Source organism: Siniperca chuatsi, linkage group LG10 (genome assembly GCF_020085105.1).
Source record: "Siniperca chuatsi isolate FFG_IHB_CAS linkage group LG10, ASM2008510v1, whole genome shotgun sequence".
Taxonomy (NCBI): Eukaryota; Metazoa; Chordata; class Actinopteri; order Centrarchiformes; family Sinipercidae; genus Siniperca; species Siniperca chuatsi.
This window is the reverse complement of record NC_058051.1, coordinates 25548356-25571836: the sequence shown is the minus strand read 5'-3', so window position 1 is coordinate 25571836 and position 23481 is coordinate 25548356. Positions and strand designations below refer to the sequence as shown.

Sequence of the window (23481 nt, the reverse complement as noted above, 5' to 3'; positions counted from 1 at the left end):
GCACCTGATTATTGTTTTAAGATAGACTTGAAAAATTGTGAACCTATCCTTTAATGGGTGGTGCAAAAACACCGCAAAGACTGCTTTTAGAGGGGCACTCCAATTTAGTATTGCACGTCCATAAAGTTGGGGGACTTGCAAGTAACAGTTTTAAATTAAAATAGTCAAAATCAATGCTGCAGAGGCTGAAATATCCTGACATTTAGTCTGTAAACTGAGTCAAATTCCAAAAATCTGGATCCTACATTCCCCATAATCCAACTTGAGCGTTAAACCCTCCCTGCCTGGTAAACACCCACGTCTTTCAAACTCTAAGACCACAGTTTGTAATCCAGACTTTCCGTTGAAAGTTTGAAGGCTCCTAGCCCAAGTTGAGATAACCCTCATGACATCATCAGGGTTATTTTTATCACTTTGACTCTCCAGAGTCACAGAGGACGTTATGCAGCTGTTGCCGTAGGCTGAGTCGTAAACTGATCTTCATGTGTAAAATCAGTGCCCCTATAAGCAACATATGTTCAAATCCCCTCCTTTTCTGGTACAAGACATTCATGAAAAGTAAGTCTTCCTTTTCATAACACCACTCTTCCTGACAGCCTCCTGAACCAATGATCAGTACCCTGGCATGTTAACACAGAGGCGGAGCTTTGATTTTCTTAAATTGCTCAGATTTGACTTCACCCTGTATGGTTCCGTGCCTGCTGCTATAATTGCTTCCATGTCTCTCAGTTGTGGTGCAGGCCATGCTGATGATGTTAGTGAGAGGTGGAGAGAGGAGGTTTTGGATGAGAACAGCAGAGACCAGCTGGGTGGGGTCATTTACTGGCTGTGGAGGGCCCATTCTCTCAGCTGAAAGTCCTGCACGTTGATGACACAGCCATGGAGACCTCCTCTGTGTGCGCTGTATGAGTAAGGCTTTCCTTTGCTCATAACGTGCTATTTCCATAGCAGTCATGTCGGGTGTCCTTACGTCTTGAACCGCAACCTCCTACAGCCAATTAAAGTCACCACACGCTTAGTAAAAAAAGGAATGAGGTAAATTCAGTGCATGTAAACCTCTTACAGCTTTTTGAGATGTGAAAGGTCCTCAGATGTGAAATGGAGATATAGTGATTGATTGAAAATAATTTATAAAGTATTATGCTTCAAGTTAAAGAGATCTTTTTGATCCGTGGCTCTGCTGTAAATCTGCAGAAGCTTCTCAAGATGTGATTTTTTTTTTTGTTCACTTATCAACATGTCAGTCTGATAAACCTTCAGACAGACAGTCAGATATTTTTAGGCTAACAGAAAGAACTCAATGTCCAGACTATATCCAGGTGTTTGGAGGCTCCACACCCTGGCAGTAGGTGAGGAGGCTGAATTCCACAGGTGCCATCTGGTTCCTCTGACCTTGATCTCCCAGGTGTTCCCATCTCTCTGAAGATACCTTTTGATAAGAGTAGATTTGAGGTGATACCAGGACAAACATGTGCGTCTTTCTTGAGGAGCAAAAATAAAATGCGCTGAAAACTGAAATGATTAACTGATACCAATCTCTTTCTCACCCCACATCACAGTGAAACTCAAACAAGACAAGCTGTAACAGTAACTTCATGAACAACAGCCAATTGTTCCCCACTCCTGGGCTCTATTCACCACATTACCACTGATCTGAGTGTGGCCTGCGCTTTCTTTACCACATAAACACTCAGATCATCTGTTGATAACAGAATTGAATGCATTGTTAAATGGGGTTTGGTCATAAAGACAGGTGAGGAAATGTTGCAGTACAAAGATGCAGAACTTTGTCTGTGTGTTGAATCTGTGACTGCACTCCTACTCACTTTCAGTGTCTGAAGGTCGAGTTCAAGAGACATCTGTTCATCTGTTCAATCAACTTGCAGTCTTACATGCAGTTATTTAAATGACTTCTTCAAATCTTGTCATCAGTGTGAGGTTGCTGACTCTTTCTGTGGTTGCCTTTCCCACACACTTGACAGTGAATAACAGAATAACTATAAAACTTTTTCATTTGCATGTTTATAGAAAAATGTTAGAGAAAACTAAACGTCTGTTTCATAGGAAAATATTCTCTCAGGAGATACACGGGAGAGTCACAGAACATCCGTAACCTGACTGTGAGGACAGGGCAAGCATCTTATCATCAGAAATGCGCAAACTACTTAAAGGAATAGCAAGAACGCGAATATGCGTATTTCCCAAAATGTTGAAAATGTGAAAACTATTCCTTTATAAGTGTGAGGGCAGGGAAAGGTGAAAGGGAAAGTTCCCTATTTTAGAAAGGACGATTAATGTCTTTTATGATACCACACCATTGTAAAATATTTCTGTTCAGTTCAACACAGGTCAGTGTGTATGACATTTTATTTGTGTCTCAATCCTGAACACACAATGGAGCATTTTGAGCACACAAAAAAGATTTATTGCATGCACATAAATTAATTTGTAGAGATGTTATTATCACTCAATTAATAAATTATGTAATTTAAGCAAACAAAAATCTTTTGTCCTCAATAAACATATTTGCATGTTTGCTATTGTACACATAAGCAAACAATGATAATCGCTTTCACTCAGTTTTACTCATTTGCCCTCAAACCCCTGAACACTTGCTAAAAAGACTTAAAAGAAATGTGTTGAAACACTATGCCTGTGGTTTGAACACAAACAGCAAAGCCAAGCTAAACATTTAGGGTGTGTTTCCTCCTGTGTTTCATTAACACGTCTTTTTTGTGTCGTTTTGCTAGTAACTGCAACCACACGCTGAGTATCAAAACATGTGAGACCCACTATTTATCTGTTAAGACACATCATTTGAATTAATAACTTTTGTTCAAAACAGCTTTATTAAAGCAGACAGGTATTTGATTATCCTGCCATAGTTATTCAAAACACTTCAACTGAAGGCAACTAGAGACAGTGGTGTGGTCACGGTGAGTGTGTGACATTATTTTCCTTTTGAAGGATAAAAGAGACTTAGACAGATTTCATGCACTATACTAAACGCTATGTAAACTGATGTAAAAAAAAAGCAATACAACTTATCTTAAGAGTACTATTGTAAAAACACAGACTAATATATGATGCCACTTTTCCACAGGTCTTCTTTGTATATACATATACAGTAGCTGAAGAAATGAAGGGTCAAACACAGAGATTAATGTAAAGCAATAGTTTGACATTATGGGAAATATGCTTATCGCTTTCTTGCAGGGAGTTAGATGAGAAGATTGATACCAAACTCTGTCACCAATGTCTGCACACTAAATATGAAGCTATTAGCATAGCTTAGCATAAAGACTGGAAACAAGGGGAAACTGGCTCTGTCAGCATTACGGTAACAAAATCCACCTACCAGCACCTCGAAAGCTCTTACACTTCAGTTTTTGTACAGGTCAAACAAAAAAGATAAAACGTGTTAATTAATGAGCTTTAGAGGTGCTGGTGGTTGCATTTTGTTACCTTCTGAGAGAGTCAAGGTAACTGTTTTCCCCTGTTTCCAGTCTTTGTGATAATCTAAGCTAACCGGCTTCTGGTGGTAGCTTCATATAGCTCCATAGCTACAAATGAGCATATTTCACAAAATGTTATTCCTTTAAAAAATAACGTTTATAATGTACATGCACACTGTTTGATGACCCAGCCATCCAGATGAAAGATACACACATCTCATGACTTCTCTCATATCCAACTAAAAGTTTCTTCTTGCTAACTTTCTAAGAGTGTGGAACATTTTTCTCAGTGCTTCTGATGAAGAAACGATCTCTACCCAGATCCTGTGGACTTCCTCTTTCTGCAGCTCAATTTTCCCGCAACCTTCTCTACATGCAAGAGCACCCATGCTGGGTTAAGGCACCAGGCACTCTCATTAGCACAGCATGGGGCTTTAACTTCCCTTATTCTCTAATAGGGACACACCCTGCACCACAACAGTGATTTAAAGTCAAGCGTTAACAGCAAGAGTTTATAAACCTTCCACATTCATATATCACCTGTCACAACAGTGCACTTATCATTCTCCTTCCTCCCGCTTCCCATCCCTCTTCATTCTTCCTTTATCTCTTTCTTACATGCCATCTGATTCATTATTTTCCCATCTTCCCTAACTTTGGTTCCTTACACGATTTGCAAGGCATAAATTCAGGATTAGACAGAGAGAACATGGAGGATTGCTCTGTCTGATTCTAAACGTGAACACACAAGTATGCATCACCACATAAATAGAAGACCGTGCCTTACAAGAGTTCTCCATGATGACAAAGAAAGAAAGAAAACATTAAGGTAACGAATGAGGAGCAGCTGTTAGTTCAAACCCAACAGTACTTCTCTGACTCACTGGCTTTTACCCCATAATCAGCAACAACAAAAAAAAGATTCAGGGGGAGAAAACAGACCTTTTAGGTGATTCGACAAAGAGTGCGTTGATTCACCTGCCAGCTGCTGGTGAGGGGGTCTGGCTGCTCAGGAGGGGAAGTTGTGATTAGTAAAAGGCTGGGAGATGACCTCCCCTCCCTGGGTGAGTGGCCACACTCTGCAGGAGCCTAATGAAGGGGCCTGAATGCAAAGAAAGGCCTGTAGGGTCAGAGTCTGATGTCTGTGAGAAACTACAGAACCCTCTAATCTAGTGACACCCAACACAGGGCGCAGAGAACCATACACGTGTGTGTGTGTCTGTGTGTGTGTGTGCCCAATACAGTAGAGGTCAATAGTATTTTTTTAACGCTTACAGCATTAAAAGATTACTTCAACAGCAAAACAGCAACATGGTTTTTCAGAAACAGTATAACCGTTACTCTGGATACACTTATTTTCTTTCTTAGACAAGAAAATCAATACCACTCTCATTTGTATGCAAAATTCAAAGCTAGAGCCAGGAGGCGGTTAACATAGCTTAACATAAAGAGGGGAAACAGCAAGCCTGGCTCTGCCCAAGGTTTAAAGCACCTCTGAATTGTACTAATTAAAATGTTATATTTCAATTGTAACAAACGGACATGTAAAAACATCAAGTCGAGGTTTCACGGGGGGTTATGTGCTGCAACTATTTCTTGGCCAGGCACACTGACGTGTTAAATGCTGCTGGTAGGCTGTTTTTTTTTTTTATTTGGACAGAGCCAAACTAGCTCTTTCCCTTTGCTTCTTTTTGCTAAGCTAATCGCCTACTGGCCCTGGCTTCATATTTAGCTTAGCGACATGAGAGTGAGTGGTATCGATCTTCTCTACTAACTCTCATCAAGAAAGCCAATAAGTATGTTTCCCAAAATGTTGAACTATTTCTTTAACAGTTTTCATAGGGACTATTTCTTTGGTAGACAGTAGTTCCAATGAAAGTAACAGTGACACTTTCTGGAGAGAAAATGTCATTTTTTCAGTGCTAAAAAAATATATATATTCCAATCACCTCTGTTGTATTGAGGTGGAGGCATCTCAGAGACAAATAAAACCAAAATTGTCTGTTGGCAAAACAATCTCACCTCAAGGTCCAGCTTACGATCGCATCATATGATATTCATCAGCAGATGGAGTTTGCTCTGTCGTACTGCATGGGTATAGCACTGGAGGTGCGTGAGTAAACATGGTTTCTCGTAATAATGGTGAACCGACCCTTTAAAGGGCACTTTGGCTAAATCATATGTCAAACCAACCCTTTAAATAGAAAAAGCGCTTTAACGGTGGAACAGTTCATCTTTCAGCCAAGGATATGAAATATGGGAATTACCCATCACTCACTGGGATGCAAGCCATGGCATCTGCTCAAAAAAGAGTTAGCATAAAATAAATGTATCCACTCACATATCCAAAACATCCCTGAGAAGTCTGTAGTCTTTACAAGTCCTCCAACACCAAATATATACAGGCAAAGATCTAATTTTAATGTTTCATCAGGCCAGGATGAATTGTGCCCTCAACAAACAATGATTTTTCAGTGCTACAACCTCAAGGAAAAAGCAGTGGCCTGTGGGAAACAGCACCAGAGAGTGAAATGAGGCGGATCAGGACATATTCTAATCATTAACCATCTAGCTGCTCTCCAGTTCACTTTACTTTATGGCAGTTTGAAGTCCTAATCTCTTTCTCTCTCACTCTCTCTCCCCTGGAGCTTAATCTCCGGGAGGGCGTTTTGGGTTTCTATTGAAATATTTTATCAGCTCCCAGGATGCTGTCTGACATGGGAGTCAAGTAAATCTGTACCGAGATCACAGCGGAGTCCTCTGATGTTTTTCAGGAACGCCTCATCAGTCTCAGTTAACTCTTAAAAACCCAGACAAATGAAGATCTCTGTTAACCAGATTTCTTTGTGATTCCCCTTGAGGGGCCGGTGGGAAAGCCATCACACCTCACGGAAGTGCTGAACCATGACATTTTCTCTGGGAGCAGCTGGGAGTGTCTGGTCATTAAAGGAAGAAGACGGAGATCAAATTGACATTCAGCAGTGTTGTGACCTTCTAACTGTGCCCTCTTGCTGCTGCATAATCCCCCCTCTTTACCAGTTTACACAGCGCAGGTGACTCTGCGTGCAAGTACTGATACCTTTTGAATCCTGCAGACACAATGAACAGCAAAATAGAGTTTTTTAAAAAGCTGAATACAATGTATAACAGAGAAAGAGGTTAGCTTCTCTTCCATTGTCTTTGTTTTGCACCTGGTTTGCTTTTTAGTGATTTATCTGACACATAAATTTAAAAAATGACCCAGAAGGAAGGAAGAACAGAGTAAACAGAAACCAAGTCAGCATTCCAGAGTATTAGAGAGCTTAACCTCATGTTCATTTGGTTGAACTGATCTGTTATGTGTTACTGATTGCCAACACTTAAAACTTGACATCAGCTCACAGATGCAGAGCAGATCTTTAAAAAGCCATACTCTGAATGACCTCACATTACTTTGTTTGCTTCACAAGTTGAAGAGACTATAAATAATCTTCTGAAGTCATCCCTGATGCGTAATTAATTTTCAGCGGTAGTTCCGGTGATGAAGCACTGCACTGACAAGCCCCTCCATCAAGCCCATCACCTGTTGGACTCACGCTACGCTTATTTTCCCAGCAGCAACCCGAGACCAGGCCCTGATTCCCAGCAAACAATGGCACCAATGAGACAGCAGGTAAAAAATAGCATTTGTGTATATAAAATTCCCTTACATTTACATCATCAATTGCAGTTAGGATCTAATATGTGATCTTAGAATTTCTAGTATTTGTGAATTTGAATCCACTGCAAAATTTAAGCACAGATGGAACTTTTTCCTCAAAAACCTGATCTTTCCATGTGGCGTACGCTACAGAAAAGCTAGTATGTAACAAGGATGAAGAACAGTGATCCTCTAAGTGAACCTAAAGGGTTAACAAAAAAATCAGTGATAAAAGTTTATATTTTATCTCATCCCTTTAATCACTCTAATCACTGCTTTTACATGGAATAAGAAGCAGTTAGCCAAAATACAAGATTTCTTATCTTAGCTTCAAACTAAACTGCACCTGTAACCTTAAGCGGCACGTTTCCTGTATAAACGCCACCCTTTGAGATTATTCCACAAATGGAAAGCGCCCTCCACCCTCCAACATCCCTTCCCTAAACACACACACACTTCTGCTTCTGCATACATGTTTCCATGACACCAAGGGCGATGAGAGGGGAAAAAAAGTCATAGCCCAGCACACACACAGTGTGGAAACTGTTACCCACAGAGACGACAGGGCAAAGCATTGTTTTTACAGGTAGACCAGCGAACCCCTTTGTTACAGGAAATGGTGTCATTTGGATAAAACAATCAATGTACAAGACTGCTACTGAAAACTGAACTACTATAAATGTCAGCACACCCTGGGAATGACTGCCAGTTTTGTGCAAGCAAGAGAGAGACACAAAACATACTGTAGGAATATGGTATTAATTAAGGTTGAGAAGTAACTTGCCTGCCGTGATGGGGGTTAGACATTTGCCACAAGCAAGGACTTTTACATGATTCACTTAATTGTCCATTAGGGAATAGGGCACATGGACAGGAAGTGATTCTGCATTCTTTCCCAGATTTGCAAAAACACATATCCCTCTTATTCCCACCACTACAACACAAAGTCTGACCTCCACAAACAGACTAGCAGCTCTGTGAGATGGTATTCAGGCATAGTAGTGTTTTGAGTTAAATGCTATCATCAGCATTCTAACATGTTCACAATGACAATGCATCATTGAACCAAAGTATTGGACATTTTTTACCTAGATTAGACGCCAGGGGATTATCAAAGTTACTACAATTCATCCTGAGGGGAACAGAAATGTCTATACCAAAGTTCATGGCAATCCATCCAATAGTTTTTGAGACAATTTTGTTAAAACCACAAATGTCTCATGGTGGAGCTAGAGGAATCATCAAAGTTATTACGATACATTGTCTTGGAACCATGAATGCCTGTACCAAATTTTGTGGCAATCTATACAGTAGATGTGGCGATATTTTTCTGGGAAAGTGAAAACTCAGACCTGTGCCAAATGGCGTGGCAATCCAACTAAAAGTTATTGAGACATTTCAGTCTGGACCAAAACAGTGGACCAACAAACCGACATTGCCATCCCTAGAGCCAGTGGTTTGGAGAATGAGAGCATGAACTGCATTGTCATGTAATATTGCAATAACATTATTTTAATGATATAATATTACCACACCAGAGGGATATCATCATTCATCCATCAGTCCCTGAACCTTGCCACCTTTTGTCCCATTAACATCATCCGCTGTAACTATTCAGTTTCCAGTTGAGACCTTAAAAAAGAGAAGTAATCATGAAGAAAACCTCAAACAAGTAAAGACAGTCAACAACCAAAATGACTCACTTTCTGTATTTCTTTCTTTCTTTCTTTCATTTAAAATAAAATAAAATGTATTTGTAAAAAAAAAAAAACAATAAACAGCCTACATATACAACTTTCAATAAGTAACATAAATTCAACATTTAATGTCCGAAATGGAGTAGGAAGAAGCAAATGCTTGTCTAGGCCTACAACTATTCTACTCTAATCCATCAATACTCAATCAATGAATCACATAAACCAACTCTGCCCCAGCGTCCATCCCTGTAACTAAACCACTGTGTTTATCATCTTCATACATAATCAGCAACACTACCCCATCAAGAATGTGAAAAGGAAATAATAAAAGAAAACCAGTGACAACATTATCACCATTTGCGTGCTTTACGTTCCCCTTCCTCATGTCTGTACCTCGCAAAAATAATTTCTTTGTACATCTTTTTAAACTGATATTTTTACTGTGTTTGATTTCTTCCTCCAGTCCATTCCACAAAATCACCCCACAAATTCACTCACTACTTTCACCAAATTAACAACAGCCAGTTTGTAAAGACTGTCTATTTGTTTACATGAATCAAAAGTATCCTTAAAGTGTCAAGGGTCAGGCAAGCAGATGCAGATTCCTCTTTTTCTCCAGATACCTCTGATATGAAGTCACCTCTTTTCTCTCCACGGGTAAGAGAGAAAACATTCACATGAGGTTACCCACTGGTTGTTGTTAAGAGACTATGTAAGCATATAGATATTCAAACTTCCACCTCGAGGAAAGCTGGGCACACAGCCAATTGCTTAGCTAATGGGATGGTTTTTATTACGGGACTGAAAGGAAGCAAGCACATGTAACAAACCCACAAGGAAACATGCACAGGAACAGAAACTACATGCTGAGTTTTTTCAGTATCTTCCATAATATATGATGTTTTAGAGTTGTTGTTAGGCAACTTGGATTTAGCGATGACGGACATGTCCTTGGGGACCAGCAAGCAGAGCAAGACACACCATATCTCACACAGCTGTGGACACCACAGCTGTATTTCTGGTTCTGATGGGAGTCACTCAGCTGTGCTGCCATGCTTTGCTGTCGTTCAGTTTCCTTTTTTGCTCGTTCTGGCAGTGCCTTCTTATACCCAGAGCTTGATGACATAATAGAGATCTACTGGTTTTGGCTTCAGTGTGTTCTTGCACATTCAGACCTATTTCAAACCTGGGCTGCATTCAATGCTACTGAGTCAACTGTCACAAATGATCCACATGCAACCCTTACACAGACACAAAACAATATTCTAGTTGTGTTAATGATGATGTATCATCTTTTGTACAGAATATCCTCTAGCAATACCTTGGTGTGATCAGTTTTAATTGGAACTACTTTTCTACTGTGGAAATAGTCCATGTAATATGAAGGACTTAACATGTCATAGATGATTTTAGTGATTTTAAAGCATCTATTAGTTGATATCTAGTTAGACAGTTAAAACAGGATTTCATGAAAGATTTTACAAAATAACAAATGAATCTTTCAATGAATTGCATCAGCAGTTTTCATTCCTCTGATTTCTCCTCTGTCTGAACTACACTGCCCCCTCACATGGCAGAACATTGGGATAATTCCACAAACGATTCTGTACTGGCTAGGCCTGTCACAATAATTACTTTATCAGCTTATCGAGGTCAGCAAAAATGATTGAGGTTATGTCCATATATCATACGATATTGCCAGTTGTGTCCATACGTGTTTATTTGGATAAGAATATCACCAATATTTTAACCAACATGTTGCCAGAATAAACAGCAAGGTTTCCCTACATTATAAGACTTCACGTCATTCTTTGCCAATGTTTTACCACAGCACAGAAAGTGGTCACGTTAATTGAAAGTATTTACCGTTGGTCACAGTAGACCATGCAGAGGAAGAGACAGCTACACTCTATAGAGGGCCATTGCAGAATATAGGTCATTTGCAGAATATTTATGTCTCTTTGCCAGTATGGCCACAACCACAAATAACCTGAAAACGTACTGATCTTTGCTACAACTTCCTGTTAACAACCCAAAACATTTTTATGACACCTGTGGTCTTCCGTACTGTAAAGACTATCAAGAGTGCATTCTGTGGAGTATTCAGATTAACTGAGATGCTGTTTCTGGAAGGACGTGTAGAATTTTTAAAAATTGTATTTTTTATTTTTTATTCCGTGAGCACCACAAAAAAATCCCATTCACCTCCACTGTATCGGGGTGGAGGCAGAAAGTCACCCCATCTTGGACAAATTAAATCACTATGATACCACTAGAGAGAGAGAAAATGGTTCCCAACCTGAGGGTCAGGGTAGAGAGAACTCTACCATACTAACGCCATAACCTGTGATGAGGTGTCACAAGTAGACATTGCCTCATTTTATGGGGTCACAAGCCAAAGAGGATGGGAACCACAGACACCCTAACAGTATACATACTGTACATAAATCCATTACACTATTATAAAAATGCACCCTTGAATAAAATATAGAATAGCATATATATTAGAGAGCAGAGACTATAATGAAGAATGCATCTTTTTAATATAGGCACTAAATGCGTAGACAAGCTCCGAGAGATATATTGCCGTTTCACTGACGGGCCCAAAGAGAAAGTTTGAACCACTAGTTTTGTGTTGACCTTTACTGCCTCACTGTTTCCTTCTTCCTGCTTTCAGGAGGATATTTGGATCCTCTATCCTGAGCATACAGAATGAACTTTGTGTCGGAGGGTCTGGATTTCCCTCCTCAGTTCAGCCAGCATGTGAAGAGCAGGACAGACTAGTGAAAATACCTTGAGCCAGTTTTATGAATAGTGCCATTTAAAAGGGATTGGTTTCGGTGAAGGCCTAATGATGCCATAGCGCTGGCGTCACAGAGTGAGAGGGAAAGAGAGAGCATTCTTTCCAGGCGCTGGAGCAGCACTTTCAGACTGGTAGACTGGAGTGAGGTGGTGTGGCAACTTTCCATTTCACATACGTCACTCCTAATGCCCAGTTGCTGTCCATGGCTCTGTCCAGTCACAACAGTAAAATTGAAGCCCAGATAAAGCTGGTGATTTTGCACATCTGTCAACACGCTCTGAGATGACTGTGGGAGCCATTCTCTCTTCTGATTATGATGTTTTTTTTAATATCCTCTCAAAATCTTTCCACAGCCTCGTGATGGGCTCCATCATCAGCCCTGAAACTATCAGGCCCAGCTGAGTTCTTCCGGCCATTGGAGAAGTAAAACAATAGAAAGCCAGAGGGCGGAAAGGTTAAACAGATGAGGCATAGTTCTCAGAGCTGTGGACTGCTGCCACAATTGTTCCAGGGGTTCCAGAGGTAATTTGTTTCTGCATGTTTGTGGTGTTTGTTTGTGTGTGTGTGGGCCCACTCTCAGGCTGTTGGCTAACTAAATAATGGCACACATACAAACACAAACACACGGCTGACTGGCAAGAGTAGGGGAATTTTAATCAGGTAAAAGTGAAGAGACATTGATTTAGCATTGCCAACCACAAAGTTGGGAAACTTGCAAGAGCCATGTTAAAAACAGAATGGTCAACGCCAATGCAGCAGAGGCTGAGACGTTCCAAACAACACTGGATCCTACACATAATGATAATGCAACTCAACAGCCGCTTTCGTTACACCCTCTCCGCCTGATAAATGCCCACGTCTTTAAAAGTCTACACTCCCAGATTGTAATGGAGGTTAATGTTATAAGCTTGACAAAGCTCCTCCAGAGCCACAGAAAACATAGAACTGTTTTCACAAGCTGAGTAGTACTCCTTGAGGCAAGTAAACTGAACTTAATGTGTAAAATTGGTGGAGTGCCCGTTAATATAACAATATGATCGCCCTGTTTAAAATAATAGCAATCTTAAAGGAATTCTCACAATCACTGATGTGACTTCTATTTGTACCAGGGTTATCAGTATTTGGTTTGCAAAGCCAGTTGAAGGGAAGTAAATGTCAGAGCAGTGAGTCTGCATCCTGCATCCCAGAGCAAAGACCTCAGAGCTGTGAGGGTTACTCTGGCAAAACGCCCCTAATAAGAAGCCACTTCTGGCTCAGGCCACTGGGGAATAGAGGGGAGATATTGAGTCACTTAACCCAGCAAGCGACTTCCTGCTATTGAGGACAAAAGAGAGCAAATATTTTGGCTTCCATAATCAGTTGTTGTACCCAGTGAAAATCGAGAGGCCCCCTATAAGCTGTAAGATAACATAGGTGATTCTGAAAAAGATGTTACATGCTGCCACTGATCATTCTGAGGAATCAAAGCCAGGTCAGTAAGAGTGGAAAACTGGGTTGTGAAAGAAACCACTCCAAAGATGACCTACAACTGGCTGTTAATATCTCCAGTGGTGTGGATAAGATGTAGAGCCTCAGATTTCAGAGTAACAACTGCAGTGAATGAACCCTATATGTTACATTGATATCTGCATGTAGAGGTTGTGTTTAGCAGGAATGTACTGAGTTTATGCTGCCATCTAATGGTCAGAGATCGTACTGCACCCAGCAGACGGTCATTGTTATGACCTCCAGTAACTGGATGAGGACATTCACATTTTCTCTCTTTTGCTTCTCCCTTTAGAGTGACTACACATAATGTTCAGATTTCACACATTCTTACTTACTTAATCACATCAGTTTGCAGTGAATGATTGTGATGACAAAACAGATAAACACTGAGTAAAATAATAATTGAATCATTATTTTTTTATAATTAGGAGCAATGAAATATCTGAAACATAACTGCATTGGAACTAATTTCTCAAACTAATTTCTAACAAACTTATTATATTAAATTCAAAGCTCCTCCTGTTATAGAATTGAGAACAGTAAAATCACCAAAAAAATGGATCATCATCATAGGAGTTATGCTTTTGTGAATAAATGATACATATCATATCCATATCTAGCCAAATCAAGGTCATTGCAAAAGGTCATCACACACAACACACATAAAACTTTATCCTTTTTAAAATGAGTGTTTTATTGTTTTTATTTTTGTATAAAAACCTTTTTGTCCACTTTAGGCAACAGTTAGCATGAGAGTAGTTCTCACAGCTTTTAGATGAAGTCTAAACTTATCAGTCTTTTCAACAATCACACACCCCTTTCATACAAGAGAGAAACACACAATCACATGGTGTAGTGGAGTTGATTTGATGCAGTAGTCCCAAACCTAAGTCTATTAGTAGAAAGCCAAAGACAAAAGCTCAACAATAGGCAGCTTGTAATCATCATCACTTCAAAGATGGCGCTATGTCAGGCAAGTCACGCAAACACAAAGGGCCACAATAAATCTACAGCCTCACAATAACTACAGGAGACTGCTTTGTTAGAATCTCATGGATGAAAGTGTCATTTAGTTAGGTTTGAAACCACTGCTTTGGTGCAACTCTTAAGCAGATTTATATTAAGACAATTAAAAAAAAGGCAAAGAAATACATCAGACATCTCATACACAGCAGCACATCCTGTGTTACCAAAAGCAACAGCTGTAATTTTAGGCAACAAAACAAAGGACTGATTTTGTGTAAGAAGAGTCGGCACACTTATGCAGATTATTAATTAGACATAGCTTAAAAAAGACATTTAAAGACCAGAAATGTTATAGGATTGCATTTACATACTCAATGACAAAACACCTCATTCCAGAATCGCCATATTAATGATTTGCAGTGCAGTAGCTATTGCGTTCCTACGAGAGGGTCTCCGACACTCTTATGTCTTACATCAGTCATCGAGAAACATCTCCTTGAAATCATATTTCTCATGATGGTTGGGAGAAAAATCAGTGAATTGTAAATCTGTAACATCAGCACCTTTCAGGAATAAAATATGAATCCTCACTAATATACCCCCCCCCCAATAATACAGAACATACACATGTACATGCACACACAGAAGCATACACAACTTTCTCTCTCACAAAGACACACAAAGGTAAAGTAGGCACACGCGCGCGCGCACACACACACACACACACATACTGTACAGATTGAACATAAAATATACAAATTCATGTTGTTGGCAATCTGTTTCATAAATTAGTAACATCACATAATTTTGTATAACTACTTTCAACAGCACAGGCTGTTATTTTCTTTGACTCTTTAAATGCTACTTTCTTCATATGGAATTTGACTTGATTCAGAATCATCTCTTCCTTACAGTATAACTCATTAAAAGAGGAGATGACAGGGAAGATCTATTCTGGCATTCATTGCAACATGACGTGACTGACTACATGGTATTACAGTGTAGCAGTATGAATGAAATAACATTTCCTTTCACTCAAAAAAAAAAACAAAGACTGAGGACTTCAAACCAACAGTATCTAATCCACAAATGACACATTACTCAAAGAAATAATAAGTAATATCATAGGCATTGTAACTACAGGTAAACTAGGTTTTTGTTGACAAATTGACTGCATTTACACGAGCAGCCCAAGGTGAGCAAGAGCAACAACTAAGGCCAGTGCTAGTCTGCTGCTCAGTGTTGGTTTACCTTCATAACAGCAGAGCCCCAGCACTCGCTGCCCTCAGTTCACAATGTGCATACAGATCAAAAAAGCAGCAACCTCGGCTCCGTCTTGCACTTTGCAAATGCATATACAGTACACAAAAACAAGTATTTCCAGGATTATTAGGTCTATTTTTTAGCGGAGGATACTATCAGAGGCCTTCATTTGGCTTGACTACAGCACAGATTTGCTGTAATGGAAAGTGAGCCAGTAAGTATCTAAACACACCAGCTTCTTGCACACTGCAAAACAATTTTTGTTTAGTGTTGATAGCTTAATACATCACAAAACAAAAGGCTTATGTCAGCATTCACACATTGTGTTTTCTGTTTGCTGCGTTGGAAATTAACAAAGCACTACTTGCTGTACTCTCTCATCGACAAATGACTCCTACACACAAGTGTTTTTATGTTTTTCCATTAAGGCAGCATTCATCACCCCCAACAGAATTACATACAATGTTGCCTTGTAACTGCATCCATATTACTTCTGGGGAGTGATCTGTATGTGCTTTCAGCGTGCCCCCGTTGTATTGTAATACTCAAGCTCATTCACCACATAATTCAATGACAGCCACTACAAGAGATTGCAACCTGTAATCATTCTTGATGATAGCAGTGATAAATGTGAAATGTGTTTTTTTTTTTCATCTTAGATGAAGCTATTGTGCAAAATATCTGCAGAGAAGCTAGAACTAAACTTCAGGAGGTGGTGGATCTACTTCTCCCTCCAAGCAGGACGCTCGTTGGCAGTGCTCTTCTGGGAGGCTCTGCTGGGTACTCGAGGGCCTCTCCTTCGCTACTTCCACACGTTCCTCTGAGCACAGAATCACATTGGTTAAAGACTTGCCCAAACTCTGCCTGTGGGTGATCTCTTCAGGCTTATCATCCCTCGACTCCTCTCCTTCTTGTTTCCTCTCCACACACTCGCCTCCTCCTGAATCTTCTCTCACCAAGCGCTCCTCCTGTTCAGCCTCCCCCGCTCTGGGCAGGGTCTCAAAGGCTCCAGGCTCTATGGGACTGAGCTGATAGTAGAGCAGAGAAGTGGAGTCTTTGAGGAGGTCAGAGGGGCTTTCCTCCTGGTTGTCTGTGATGCACAGCACTGTGGCCCCCGTGGGGAATGGCCCCTGCAGGAGGACCTGCTCCACACCTGGCACCTCTGCCTGCTCAGGCAGCTTCCCTCCCAAGGCACCGGGCATGAGGCAGAGAGGCTGCTGTGTGAGACCTCCGGCGCCCAGCTCCTGCTGCACTGCTTCCCCTTCTGCCTCCTCCCTCTCCCTCCTCTCCTGCTCCTCCGCGCTCTGCAGGTGCAACACAGCTGTCTCGTTCTCTCGCTCCAGAATGTCCTGCTCTGCCATGAGATCCTGAACCTCCACCACTGTCTGCACCTCGCTCTCCTCCAGCTCAGAGTCCAGGCCAGCGACTGAGGATAGGTCCGGAGAAGTGGGGCAAGTGGAGGAGGGGGAGGACAACTGGTCAGATTCAGCATACTGGTCCCCAGTCCCTTGTATCAGCATCCTCCTCTTCTCCAGGTCCAACTTCATGATGGTGTGCAGGTAGTGAGTTCTGACACGTAGAGGATTGAACTCGATGCGGCCCGCTCCATTGCCGCAGCCATCCCTAGAGCAACCACATGGGAAAGACATTCGATCCACCTGGGGATGAAAGCAGAGGTAATTTCTGTTTTAGTTTTATTTTATTTCAGCAAGAAAGGGGAGAGTAAACACATGGATTTTACTGACTCATTTATGACTATTATATAAGTTATATAAGAGTTTACTGTTGGGCAAAGGACAATGACACAGTACATGCCAAGATAAGTAGATCAAGGAAAAAATAATGGCAACCAAGACAATATCTGGCTACTGTGTAATAAGTCAAGTCAAGATAGAGTTGTACTTCCTCCTAACGAGTGAAAATATAACCAAAAAAGATCATTCGTAAAGTTTAAAGGTTCTGTAAATGAGATTCTGAACATTAATATAGCAGCAAACAACTATTTGCTATGTAAAGATATAGCAGCGTAATGGCGTCCTGAGCAGAGGATGACGTCACACCCCCTCTGCCTGTGTTGTTATCGCAGCCTCTCTACGCTTTGTTTAAATTAATCCTTAAATCATTTGGTCTATAAAACATAAGTAAAATAGTAAAAAAATGTTCAAAAAAAAAGTTGTAAAAAAATGTCCATCACAATTTCCTAGATGGTGACGTCATCACATGTCTTGTTTTGTCTGACAGTTTAAAACCCCAAAATATAAACATTTTTATAATGTAAGACAAGAAAAAGCAGCAAAACCTCACATTGTTGAGAAGCAGGAACATTTGAATCATCAAATGTTTGGTATTTTTGCTTTAAAAATGACTATTAAACTAAACTATTAATCCATTATCAAAATAGATGCCAATTCATTTTATGTTACATTGTTTTGGCTCTAAACGATACATGCGCAGAGAGACACAGCCTTTAAAGTTATATGCCGTTTCTTTTTAAACAAACAATGAAAAAATATGTTTTATGCTTGAATACTTTGGTTTATTAAAACTTTAAATTCTATTTGAACATGGGAACAATGCAACAACATGCACATATACATAACTATTCTGAATGTATCAATATGCTTTGACAGTTTTGTTTATCATCTTTAATTTCAGTAAATGAGAGAAAGGAGTTGTAGATGATGGTGAAATGTTTTGAATATAATATTCACAATCCGTAACAAGAAAAGGAACTAATGGTCGCTGATTTATTTTAACAAATTGAAACTGTAAAATCTGTCATAACTACTGTACACATGCGCAAAGGATCCTTTAGGTTGTTCTCTTCAAAGTAGAGATTTTCTTGGTGCCCATACTGGAAAATACAGTACAGACACTGGGACAGTGGATTTCCACAAGCAGAAGACCATTTTAAAGTGCCAGCAAGCAGAATAAAACAGCAGAAGTGCTGCAGGAACACAATTTATCTATGCAATCACTTTTTAAGGTGACAGAGTTATATGTTTTCATATTTTCAAACAACAAGGATTTGATTGAATTTAATGTTTATTTCATGGATACAGAAGGCCAGCTTAGATACTGAATTGAACTAAAAATCAGATCATTCCACAGTCCACCAAATATTTGCTTAGAATGAAATGAATAGGCCTTTTTCACAGCAGACATATTGACTTGTCATAGCAGGAAAAGCACAGGTGTAACTAATAACATTAACGATGGCTCTGTTTTATTCAAGTGTCCCAGTGAGCCATGGCAGTGTGACAGTGAGCCAGCACACACAATACAGAGACCCTGAAACTGAAGCAGCTAAATGGAATTCAGCCAACATTAATTGTATTATTTACACCTGTGTTTTTCCTACTGTGACATCAAAAGATTTTCCCCAGAAAAGGCCTATGGGAAAATAAATTGCACATATGACTTCAAATTAAAAATGATTAAAGTATGGTAAACAGCACACATTTTACTGAGCATAGAAGACTGACTCATTTGAGTCTCAGCAAACTGCACAGTGGCTCTCTTCATTCTGCACATGCACACAGAGAAGCCAACAACCCTTACCTGGCACTTAATACCAGCCTGGCTGCAGCCGCAGTGGCGAGGGTCGCAGTACAAGCGGCAGTCGCAGCCACATTCCTCCCGCGAGAGGCGGATGGCTCTGAGCTCAGCTTTCTCCCGTGCATCTATGCGGGCGATGCCAGAGGCTCGCAGGAGGGCTCGACGACGCTTTGTGGGCAGCGGCTGAAGGAAAAAACAATCGTCCACCTCCACCCCGTCCACGTCGAGGTCCTCATCCGATACGTCCTCCAGAGTCAGCAGGTCTGCCTGAGCGCACTCCACCGTGCCGTTCCTTGTCAGCTGTGGACGACAGTTAGTGTAGAACTGTGAGCCGTAGACAATAAGAGACTGATTCCCCATTTAAAGCTCAAGTGCATAATAATTATCCTAAAGACTGATACTTCAAAAACAGCTTTATCTTTAGCTTAATTGTTTCATACTACAACTTTCAAATGGACGATGTTGGGAAAAGTACTAACAATGTAAAATATTCCATTAAAAGTCCTGCAATCAAAATCCTACTTTAGTAAAAATAAACAAGTATTATCACCAACAATCAATTCATAAGCAGCATTTTACTGTTGTAGCTGGGGTTGCACCCTCTCACAAGATAAATCTGGGGCGTTGTGAGATGATTAATGGGGTAGGAAGAACAAAAAACAGTTCTACAGTTCTTCTTCTCCAAAAATCTGTATTTTTTTTTTTCTGATGAATACTGGAGAGTTTACTTCTTTGGGCCTCAAATAATTATTTAAATAAAACCATTTCAGAAGTTTATAGGGGAAATCTCTCTTTGGTGGACCTGCTAACAACTCATAGGGATATGAAATGTGACAAGGGGCCCCGACTACACCGTTTTTTTTGTAAAAGGTCACATGCCAAAAATTGTAAAATCTTAATCTGAAAAATAACCAGTAACATCAGCTGTCAGATAAGTGTAATGGAGTAAAAAGTACAATATTTTCCCTTTGGAATGTACTGGAATAGGTGTATAAAGTAGCATAAAATTAAAATACTCAAGTACAAGTACCTCAAAATTGTACTTAAGTACAGTACCTGAGTAAATGCACTTTGCACTTTGCAAATGTTACTTTTCACCGCTGCAAATGGAGAAATCATCTGCCTTACAAGTGAGAAGAAAAAAGTAATGCCTTTAATTCTTTAAGATATTCTTCATGTCAAGTCAAATTAATGAAGGGTGCATAACATTTTGTATACTTGACCCAAGGCACCTTGGAACACAAGGTGACATACTTCTACTCATCCCTTTAATCCACTAAACAGTCCCACACTCTCAGATAAAATGCGAACCCTACCTTCATCTTGCGGGCATTGAGCTTTTCTTGGCGCAGGTGCTGGCGTAAAGTGTGCCGGTGGCTCGTTTCCTGTTCACGGGCGAACTCGCCCAGCGTGTAGCGTCTGATGGAGGAGTGGTGACGTGCCATGCCCAGGGAGCTGCCCCCTTGGCTGGGCACGCTGGTGAATCCCTGCCGCCGAGGGAAGTAATACACCGTCACCACATCAAAACGCACCCGTTTCCCCCCTGGTGAAGGCTTGTGCTGTCGGAGGATGGAGGTGGCTGAAGTGGGACAAAGGGGAGAGATTTGGGATGCTATGTTATACATGAGTAATTTAATACTTTTGCTTATTCACTGTTTGAGTGGGTTTTAGAGTGTATTGCCTTTAACGTGTGTCTCCTGTTGTTCCTTACGGGTAAATGCAGTGCTAGAGGGGGGGTTGAGGCTGTCACAGCTGTCAGCGCTGTCACTGCTGGAGATGTCATCGTCGGAGTCCTTGGGTGTAGAGAATGGAGAGCTGTTGTCCACCTCTTCATATCTTCGTTTGAGGCTGAGAGACGAACCTGCCTCCATGGAAACTCTGTGTCTGAGGATCACAGAGCAGCACACGTCGAGCCACGAACAACGCACTCGGCACCAGTAAATGCAAACCAAAAGATGTGAAAAAGTGGATTCTTTGTGGAAATTTGCCAAAGCCCTTTCATTAATGAGAGGCAGAGTGGATAATGTGTGTGGCGCTGTGTAGTATTTGTTTACTAATTGAACACCTTAAAGAGAAAATGTTCTTGTTGTCACTCAGAAACTCAACTGGATCATTTGTATCAAACTGTTCCTGTGTCAGGCCAGTTCTCAACACAGACACAGAAACAAAAAGGCGACATCAGCTGTTTGCTCCTGTCTCCTTTCATCTGTATTCCAGCTCCATCGTTTCCTCTCTCTCTTTCCCGCATCTCACATGAAATCCTACTTTGAAATCATCAAGTCGAGAAACGTCACCATGGCAACTAGGCAAGCACGGATTAATGTAGACAGCCTTGAAGAAAATGATCTCTGTGGCTTCTCACTCTTTTATTCTCTTAATTCTGCTATAAACAGTGCAGGGGGGATCGATATGACTCAATCTGAAGGAGAAGAGGTGCAGGAGAGGTCAAACAAGGTGAATGACAGCTGCTGAATATACGTCTTATGTTATATTATGCCCTATAGGTCTGTGGTCAAACTGCATCTCACAAAGTTTTGTATTTTCAAAATACAATCCAAATAAATGAATACTTGTGATGATATTCCATAAAGACAGTGTGCCCACGTACAAAACTGTACCTTAAGTTTATTTAATTAGTATTCCCTATGAATAAGGTACTTCCAAAGGTAATTAATAGTTCACTATGCAACTCTACATCCGTCAAGGCAAATGTTTAACTGGGCCTGGGTTAACGTGTCACATGCTACTGACAGCAACATGCTGTATCTTCATTCCTAAATAGGGCAGCTTCAAATGAACTATTATGAAATTTCTCAAAGGGAAAATCCAGCCCTAAATAGGAATAATATGTAATATTTCCATAATATTTTACAGCGTAGTTTGTCCTTAAGCTAAACAGAGAGATGATGTAGTGATGATGTCATATAGAGACAGATCCTGGAGCTGCTCTGTAGATAGTGAATAATGAAACAACTGCTGCAGCCACAGTGATTGTACTGGGATATGAGGACACATTCTGTCAAAAAGTCCTAAAATTGGATTTAATATATCTTGTGAAGTAATTTTCCTTAAAGGGCCCACATATCTCAAACATAAATCATGAGTCGAGAGTGTGAAACTTCATGTCTTGGTGCTGTAGATGCTGTAGTTGTCTGTACAGCCCATAAATTCAGTTTTAATGGGGATTTTCCTCTTTGTGATGAGGTTTTAACCCAATTTAACACTCCCGAAGAGGCTGCGACGAACAAGTGCAGGTCTTACATGTTCAGTAAAGATGCTAGAGTGGTTATAGCATAGAATTTTCCACCTGGGACTGCAATATAAATAGGGCAAATAGAGCAGAGGCTAAATTTTGATAGTCCCCTCATTTCCCTTATGAAAACCAGACTCACCATCCTGTTCCTTTAAGGACTTAGTTGGACAGTGGCAGGCTACAGTATGCTTACAGACCATTGTGACTTACCTTCAGGGACATGCAGTGTTGGTGATTTATTTAACTGTGCACATGCAGCAACTGACCAGATTGTGTTGGAGGATGTTGGATATGATCAGTCTGACAGGCAAAGACTCGCCCGCCCTGTCTACCCATTTTTACACACACACACACACACACACACACACACACACAATGGCAAACCGCCCGGTTAATGAAATATTAAACCCTCTTACCTGGAGCAGAAACAGGGACCCTTATTCCAACCAACTCGCAGGTCGTTTCCCTTTCCCAATATGAGCTGCACATCAATCTTTTAACGCCCTATGAGATGCTTTTTTTGTGCCAGAACCGGTATCTCTGAACCGAGTATCCAGAGTACAACCGTGGAGCAATGTTAACCCAAAGTGATCCGGCTGAAAGCTTGCGTGACTGTCAATTTGCAACACTTATATCTGACTATATGAGGCTACTTAGGCTCCATGCTCATTGTTCTGCACACTGGAAGATCACGAAGAAAGCAGAAGCTGCGGGTTTTGTTTAAATGTTGCATGCCTATCTATTTAAAGGACAGCCTGCAGAAAGAGGGACGTCATATGAATAGCTGCGATTTATTCCCAAACATTTTCGGTGCAGCATGAATAATGTAAACAGCCGAATGTCTTATCTTCCTGGTGTAAGCCTTGAAATGCCTGCGATGGAGAAATCCGCTGACATCTGTGTTGGTGTATCCTTTTTCTCACCGGGGCGGTTTCAGACGGTGCTAACTTCGCTGTCTTCTCGCTTTAACGCGGATTGGCTTTTTTCCGATTAGTGTCAAAATGTTGCAAATGTAGCCTACTAACGAGAAGACGCCTTTACTGACCGTTTCGCCCCGGCCCCGTTTGTTACAATGTAACAATGGAGGAAGAAATTCTTCCCTGTAGCCGTATATATACTTATTGTGACATCACCGACATGCCCTGCGCAGGAGCATGCTGGGAAATGAAGTGATTTTTTTTTTTTTTTTTGCTTCTTTGTTCATACTGTGCAGAAACAGACGTGCACAATTTGACAGCATCATGACACGGACGACATTTAACATAAACCTGCATCTTGACTCAAACTGATTTACAGTATATGACACTATCATTATTGTG

General features: G+C 40.6%; 1 protein-coding gene across 4 annotated transcripts; it reads right to left on the bottom strand.

The window, feature by feature from the left end:
- Window positions 1-13795: 13795 nt before the first annotated feature.
- Window positions 13796-23342, bottom strand: csrnp2 (cysteine-serine-rich nuclear protein 2). Of its 4 annotated transcripts, none has more exons than XM_044212685.1 (5): window positions 22579-23342; window positions 20591-21328; window positions 20226-20488; window positions 18913-19209; window positions 13796-17009 (listed from the first exon to the last, which is right to left on the bottom strand). In XM_044212685.1, the coding sequence occupies exons 2-5, from the start codon at window positions 20778-20780 to the stop codon at window positions 16050-16052; spliced, it is 1710 nt and encodes a 569-aa protein (XP_044068620.1). In that variant the 5' UTR covers window positions 20781-21328; window positions 22579-23342; the 3' UTR covers window positions 13796-16049. The 4 variants fall into 4 exon arrangements, with proteins under 4 accessions (XP_044068620.1, XP_044068621.1, XP_044068619.1 ...); XM_044212686.1 differs by having other exon boundaries at window positions 20591-20844; XM_044212684.1 differs by having other exon boundaries at window positions 20591-20793.
- Between the last annotated feature and the right edge of the window lie 139 nt (window positions 23343-23481).